This window comes from Cydia pomonella, chromosome 19 (genome assembly GCF_033807575.1).
Source record: "Cydia pomonella isolate Wapato2018A chromosome 19, ilCydPomo1, whole genome shotgun sequence".
Lineage (NCBI taxonomy): Eukaryota > Metazoa > Arthropoda > Insecta > Lepidoptera > Tortricidae > Cydia > Cydia pomonella.
Window position 1 is genome coordinate 14,304,438 of NC_084721.1, and position 8,451 is coordinate 14,312,888.

At 38.4% G+C, this 8,451-nt stretch overlaps 1 protein-coding gene across 6 annotated transcripts in view; it reads right to left on the reverse strand.

Moving 5' to 3' along the window:
* The window catches only part of LOC133528313 (protein doublesex), a 355,787-nt gene extending 347,725 nt beyond the window's left edge, over window positions 1–8,062 (reverse strand). For all 6 annotated transcript variants that reach the window (XR_009800982.1, XR_009800983.1, XR_009800984.1 and 3 more), the window contains exon 1: window positions 7,508–8,062. Coding sequence is in view for 3 of the 6 variants with exons in the window: in XM_061865655.1 (XP_061721639.1) it covers window positions 7,508–8,003 (496 nt within the window). In the remaining 3 variants the exon portion in view is untranslated. The remainder of the gene's footprint in view (window positions 1–7,507) is intronic.
* Window positions 8,063–8,451: the final 389 nt, after the last annotated feature.

Sequence of the window (8,451 nt, forward strand, 5' to 3'; positions counted from 1 at the left end):
ACATGTTTGTTGTCAGTTTCATGTATATGTCGACGGCCGATCGTATTTAATCAGGCCGATCGTAAAGTTCATGTGTAATGTTTTGACGGTAGTCACATACCACATTAAGGGCCTACGCTAGCTGACGCGGACGCCCGCCGCTTGCGCACGCACGCGGGTGCTATTTGTAGGTGAAATCCGCCGCACGCGTCCGCTTCAGTTAGCGTTGCTCATACTATTTTTCGTTAACCCGCTTGTCCGCTCCGTGCACCCGCGCCAGCTAGCGTAGGCCCTAAGAGGATACAGGAGCTGAGATTTAAATATTTTAGGTGAATATGTCCGTCTCGCTAACGAAAGCGGCTGCCAAAACTAGTGCGGTAAGGACAACGCTAGGTTAGGCGAAAAATCTAAAAACACGATGTTTCGTACTCGACTGTTTCCTCCTCCAAAACTTCACCAAATGTAACTAAATATTGAAATTTAAATGGTAATGAAATTATCTGTGTCGGACTGTTTTGCTTTTTAGGCTAATTGGTGTCAGTTTTGAATACGATGCTTCTCTTTGCGGCCTAGTATATTAAGCCGTTTTTGCGAATATTCGAAGGGCACTAGGGCACCTTTAAAAACATAAATATCAAATAAACAAAACAGTACGACACAATCTGTGTTGAAACACAAGCTTCAAAAACCACGGAGGAAACAGTGTAGTACGTTTGTATGAAGAAATGACCACTCCTGTTGCCTCTTAAACCAATAGATAGGTAGGATAGGTTCGTTAAGTCGCTTCAGATGCCCGAAAAGAAATTTGTCTAGGAATAGAACCCCGCGTAGCGGGGCTCCGTCGACTCAGGGAACGATACAATGACATTCACGTTTCACGATATACCTAGAAATTTCTGCCACAGACCGCCAACATATCATATAAATGGATTGAAAGCAACAGAGATAAACTCCGTCCTTGTCTATGTCATCTCAGTCAGTTCCTCTCCTTGCTCGCGCAACACTTTATCTTATCATCTCTTATCGGTGCATTGTAATTGATTATTACGTTCATTGTGTACAAGTTTGATGTATATTGTACGTCAAGGTTTGCATGTTTTTGTTGCCATCTGCTAGCAGATAATTTTAAGAATATTCTCATCACACTTGCACGTAAACGGTGTTATTGTATGCCAGCATATTGAGATGGAATGAGATATTTTATGCCCACGGGAGGTAATGGATTTTTTTGAAATTTCATTATGCCCATGGGCATATTTTTATTTATGTCAGTAATTCATACGAACCAAGTAGATGTAAATGAGTTTAACTTTTAAAATACTGACGTTTATAATTTAATATTTTTGTTCATGTTTGATTAATAACTATATATGTGTAGTATATGTATTATATTGTATTTTTACTACTTTTTTCTTTATTTTGCACCACCCGTTAAATTCGCTTCGTTTCGCCGTCTCACTATCTGAAGGTTGTCTGGAAGAGATCGCTGTTTAGCGATAAGTCTGCCTGTTGTTACCCGCCGTGTGTGTTTAATGTATATATTTTCTCAATTTCTGTATATGTTTTTTATGTAGTGTGCAATAAAGAATTTTATTATTATTATTAATTTAATAGCCGTTTCAAATATTTTTTACACAAATTTCCAATCGTGGCTGGATGGCGGATAGGTCTGTGCCTCCGATGCTTAACCTGGTAAAAATTATAATATGGAGGACGAATGTTTAAAATGTCACCGATTTAAGAATTAATTCACTTAAAATTTAGTTTTTTTTACTCACAAATGTGATGAAAAACATTGTGTGCCACGGGCGGTACAAAAATTACGACCTCGTGTTAATTTTTGTGTAAAAATATCCAATTCTTATTTATTTATTTATAATTATGCCCCGGCATTCGGCTTTGGGCTTAATTGGCACTTGTTCGTAAATTCTTGTTTACCGCTCTAAATACACAATCAACTATTTTAATGTTTCGTTCAAATAAAAATATTACTTTGCTAATCCTAGTCAATTAGTGCCAACCCGTTATATTTACTTGCGTATTTTTACATGCCTGCATGCATTCATGTTCCCGCAAAAATAAATACGCAAATAAATATAACAAACCATTATAGGTATGGCAGCTATAATATTCAACTCTATTAAAATTAAAAATTAAACAAGATTTTTTAGACGCTCCATACTAGATGCTTAATTAATATGGATTTCGCAAAGTAACGCCTTACTCTATTAATTATTCTATGTTTAACGTCAGAAATGAATTTTTGATATAGAATGTGGGTATCCATTTTGGATGAAAGTTACCGAATTAACTAATAGATGTCGCTATATGTTGGTTCACGGTATATCGTCGTCTAGTGCCCATAACACAAGCCTTATTGAGCTTACTGTGGGGCAAGGTCTATTTGTATGAGATCTTACACAGAGCGACCTAGTCTCAAACCAAGCAAAGCTTGTACTATGGGCACTAGGCAACGATATACCTACTTACCAGTGGCGGATCGTTCAAAGAACTCGATTCCCACCGGTTTGTCTAATTTCAGCCTGTTGAGTACTTTCACGATCGGTTAATGGAGAAAAGGAAAGCAAAATGAGCTCCGGGTTCCCTACGAACATTTGTGACGCGCCGCCCAGGCGCGGATACAAGGGGGGGGCCATAGGGGCAATGGCCCCCCCCTAAAACCCTGGCTCTCACATTACTAAATTGAGTAAATTTTTTTTTACCTTATTTTCTGTGCAAAAATATATGATTTTCTCAAAATGGCCCCCCCCCCCTAAGCCAAATCTTGTATCCGCGCCTGGCGCCGCCACTGCTACTTACATAGATAAACATATAAGGGCCTGTTTCACAATGTCCGAGTAAAGTATTGGATAGCTAATTAACAAATAAATTAACTGCCACATAAAACTTACCGCAAAATTTAGCACTATATCTCCCAGTTAAGCTTATTTGAAGATTGTGAAACGCCAACGATGTCTTCATTCGCCAGATAAGTGGCAAGTAGCTTTTTCAGGACTTTACTTTGACATTGTGAAACAGGCCCTAAGATACATAAATAACGTCCAATAACTCAGGAACAACGTGATACACATATTGTATCAAGTAGAAACATCAGCGAAGAATCCTATTAAGCTTAGAAATAAATCAAAAGTGGAAAAATTCAGTATCTTGGGTGGGCCTTGAATCCAATACATCCTCCCTAAGGCTCATATATGGTGGAAATATTCGCTGAATTTATACGGTTTTGGTAGCTCAGATGGCAGAGCACTGGGCTAGCGATCCAGTGGTCGTGGGTTCAAGTCTCAGCCAAGGCAGTGATATTTTCCACTTTTAATTTGTTTCTAAGCTCAGCGTGATAAACACACAAATAAATGCCCTTCTTACCGGGATTCAAACCCGGTACCTCCAGCTTCGTAGGCAGGATTACTAACGACTACGCCTGGAGGCCCATTAAGCTTCCTTCCACAGTGTCACCGCAATGTCTGTGCAGACTCGGTCCGACTCAAGAGGCCGTTAAGCTTCCTTCCACAGTGTCACCGCAATGTCTGTGCAGACTCGGTCCGACTCAGGAGGCCGTTAAGCTTCCTTCCACAGTGTCACAGCAATGTCTGTGCAGACTCGGTCCGACTCAGGAGGCCGTTAAGCTTCCTTCCCCATTGTCACCGCAATGTCTGTGCAGACTCGGTCCGACCCAGGAGGCCGTTAAGCTTCCTTCCACAGTGTCACCGCAATGTCTGTGCAGACTCGGTCCGACTCTATAAATATTTAATCGCGTAAAATACCGTGTAGTAAATAAATACTAAGTAATCAAAAGTAATTGTACTCGTTCTGATATCGGTCTCAACTCGGGAGTCAATAAGGCAGGTCGTAGAAGATAAGTTAGGCTACTTTTATCACAAAGTAAGCGCTGATAAGCGTCCTTGATAGGTCATTTGAATAATTTATATCTGGGTGAACGACGTCGAAGTTGATCGACTTAATTCTATGTTTATTATAATTAAAATTTTTAGGCCTTAGCCTAAAAAATATAATAGGGTAAGCCCTAAATGTAGGTAGTTATATCACAGAGGACCATTTGCAGGATTTTCAGAAAACTTATTTTTTGGATGGCTTGCTCAAACTGGAATAGCGTTAGAGCTAAAAGAAAAATAAATGAACATATTTCCAAAATAAAACTTTTTTCTCTCTCTCTAAAAACGGGTATATTTATAAAACAGCCCTACTTAAATCCGCAATTTAACAAAATAATTTGATTTGTTCCCTAGTTGTAAAGTTATTCCTAAAATGCTTGCGCCTCCTGTATTATCGACTCCAAATCGTATTGTCGATCGGTCGGAACTGCGTCCGGATCCTGGTTTCTTAATGGTTGGGTCCGGATATTCCGGTCCGGTTGGATCCGGATTACATCCCTAAACCTCTCGGGTCGAATAATGGTCCCTATGACAGTTCCTTCAAGTCTCTTTTGGTTAAGCTTAAGATGATACACTGCGGCCCGTGGCTATATTAATTGGCTGTTTGCGTTTCTCTTAGTGGACATGTATCCACCAAGAGAAATTTTAAATAACCTCCCGTAAATAAATAATGGTTTGAATTTTTTTAATTTGAGTTTGACCATAATGAAGAACTTCCCGTACTATTTTTGCTACAATAAGGTGATCATTTCCGACCATATTGGAGGAAAACATATTCCTTCAGTCAGGTATTTTGTAAATTAAGAAGATACACCGCGGCCGCGACCTTTTCATACAAACGTTGTCCTCATTTTCCTTTTGTGGATTTATGGGCATTATTGAACATATTTTGATACAATTTATTGTAGTACATCAACTACACCTTTGATTTTTCGAGTTAGGAGCATTTTAAAAGTTTTGCACTCTAATTTTTACAATAATCAAAAATCTAAAATAAATTCTAACGTAGGGGCACAGTTATGGTAAAAATACATCAAATGACATAAAAATATTTTCCATAATGCAGAGAGGAAAATGGAGACTACGTTTGTATGAACTTAATTTTTTTATTAATAGTCGTTTTCTTTTTATATGTGCTTTACAATTAGTCTTCAATATAATAATTCAGTTGCCAAATAAATAATTGGTACTTGCCTTACAATAAACAAATGCTGTAACGGCATTAAAATAATGATTATATTGAAATATAATATATATATATAAATATTTCAAATATTTATTTCTATTTTTTTAGCTACAGAAAATTGATTACTTAGTTGACTGGTTAAATACGTGCCGATTTAAATTAAGAGAAAATATAGAGCTTAAAAACATTGCCGTTGCCAAAGATGCATTTTGAGATTCCCAAAAAAAGATTGCCAAAAAAAGGTCGCTATTATCGATCCCTTGATAAGTTTCCCAGTTCCAAATCTCATTTTAATAGAACGGTAATTACTTCATTAGATATCAAGCAATACTTTTTAATTTAATGTCCCGTAATTTGGGGATATCATTTTCTGCAATCGAAAGAAAATGTCGATTACCGTTTTGTTTATTAAAATTATAATATTCGTCTTTTATGTGTTCAAAGTGTTTAATGAAAGAAACTGATTTCAACATAATTAACAAATTGAAACTATGTGTTTTTTCTTAAGTCATTGGCACTTTGGCGCCATCTATTTTTATTAATTTAAAAGAAATAAATTAAAAGCTCTACGACTCTAGTTTACGGTAAAATGTTGACATGTTAACAAACTGAAGTTAAATATTATACTTATTTTGCAGGATTTGTTGTATGTACATCCCATTATTGGTCTATAGACCTATAGGGGTGCTTACTGTCTCTAAAAATTTTGGGGTTTTCGTTTCAAAATGTTAACACGAACACAAAATGTAATATTCGAACTGAATTAACAAAATATGTGTAAAAACTAAAAATATAAAATTAAACAAAAAATATTACTTTGCTAATCCGCGAAGTAATTAGGTGGGTGCTATAGTCAACTTTTGGTGGTAGTTTGTTATATTCATTTGCGTATTTATTTTCGCTGTGGGAGCGTGGGAACATTAATTGCATGTAATAATACGCAAGTAAGGACGTATAACGGGTTAGCACTGATTGACTAGCACGTTTCTATTATTCGTATTAACAAGTAATATTTGGGTGCCGTTCAATTTTAATACAAACTTTTAGCATAATTTCATTTAACTACTATTGAAACTCATAATAAACATTATGTATAAAACAAAACATATAAAGTTGTTAGTCATACTAATTTAATGACAGAATGCTCTATAATCATAAAAACATTCTTCATAACAATCCTTAGGAATAATTTTACTTGTTATAACATACATTTCGTATAATAATTAAAATATAGTACTAAATTTTAACGAATGGTGACATAGTGTTCTATGATATACTTGGTGTCAATCAAACTATTAAATTATACAACAATCTACCTATTCAACTTTAAAGCTGGTCGCCGTTAGGTACGACGACGAGCGAAGCGAGGAGGAGTGTTAGGTAGAACTGCGACCATATGGGCAGAACCATATGTCTCGGAAATTGTATTTTTGCTTGTTCATTTTCACTAGGCGTTTATATGAAGTTTATCTGAATCCCTTAGGAACCACAGAGGTTCCCATTCCAACTCACACTGGCCGCTGCTTTGCGGTAAAATGATATATGTCGACAGACGTAAAGTACGGATGTAGGTAAGTTTGACGCTTAGAAAAATCGATTATGTTCCATGCAAATATAATGTTTAAGTATTTTTTTATTAATTAGTAATTCCGTGTTGTTAAACTTTCAGCAAACTCAATCAAATAAAGTTTATGAACGATTTGCCGTGGTTTGATTGTGAAACCACACCTTCAACATTATGCTGTTGGTTTTCATGAATAAAAAACGTTCTGAGTATAAAATAGTATACAGAGTGAACATTATACTGGTTGCCTGTTATGCAAATACATTACTATGCTACTAAACTATAATTACTTTCGAAATTATGCAATTCGTTTTAATGTATTTGTTTTTATACCAAATCATAATTTCTGCATATCAAAATTATGCAATTCAAATTATGAAAAATGAAATTTCGCAAATTGTTATTATTAAAAACATTACACACCCGTAATATTTTTGTCTTAATTGATAAGGATTTCCGCAAACTAACGCCCGAGTCTATTAATTATTTAAAATGTTAAATGCATTTTTAATTGTATTTAGGCGTAGAAATATCAAACGAAACAATCGTTTAATATTTCGAGGTGTCTCGAATTTTAGCCTGGAGAGTAGATAGTCCAATAAGAAGAGGGAGTTGCAAGATGCGGTATTGTTTTTATTACTTAAGGCATATTTCTAGACCGGTTGTTTCGCAGCTCTTATATTGCAAATTAAGATTATTTTGAAATGCGGTTGCGTCACCAACCCAGCTTAAGGTGTTCCAATAGGAAATCGGACCTTGTTTTATTTAAAAATTTAAACCGGTTTTTTCGCAGCTCTACGTTATTCATTGAGCTTATTTTCAAGTTAAAAACCAGCTCTACCACAAAAAAGTCAAATTTGTGATTACCTGGTTGCGGAGGCGGGAGCGGCGGCATCGGCGGAGGCGGAGCGGACGGCGGGTGCGGCGCATACGGCGATACACCGGGCGATCCCGGAACGGAGTCGCAGCTCGCCGATCCCATGGAGCGCGGCGGCGGCGGCGGGATCACGGGACTCCTCGGCGCTTTCACCACTGGCGGTTCAGGCCGATCTAGCTCGATCCCGGGAGGGTGGAGCCCTGCGTCCGCCGCCCGCGCTCTAGCTTCATCCTGAGCCTGAGCACGCCGCAGCGCGGTCTGCAGCGCCATCACCCTCTGCCTGTCCGCCGTCAGTCTACACTTCTCGCAGTTGCAGTACCGGTACTTGCAATAGCGCTTGTGCCCCTTCAGCTCCACTTTTAGCCGGTGGTTGCGACAACGCGCGCAGTTCGGCGGGGCGCGCGGCACGCCGGAGCTGGAAGCCCCGGGCTCCGACCGGTCGTCGTCGTCCGGCGCGCGGCGCCGCCACGGCCCTACGGACACCATAACGCGAAACACGTGCGACCCGGCGCGCGGCCACAATGCGACTGCCGTGCATGCTCCGCCCCGCGCCCCTCCCCGTCTGCGGAGCATTTACTCCCGTGCAGATGCACTTTAGCTTTCAAAAGAAAAACGCCGTAAGCGCCTTTGGAATCCATATGTAGTTACGACTTTCTCACGCGGTCGGCAGATTTCGTGTTCGCAAATTATAGGGTGCGGAAGTTTGAGAAATCGTTACAATCATTATTCCGATATTGAGTTTAATGATTTTCGTCATGCAAATAAATCAGTACCTTTTCTTCCATACATTTACATTTTAAGGTAGGTGCTACTTTATAGATAATCTCTGGTATTACCTCTCAAAAGCTGGTATTTTATAACAAGCTGTTTTGCGGCTTGTTTTGTGTCAACCTGAGTGCCTCTCCTTTGTCACCTTGTTTTGTCGTCTTTAGAA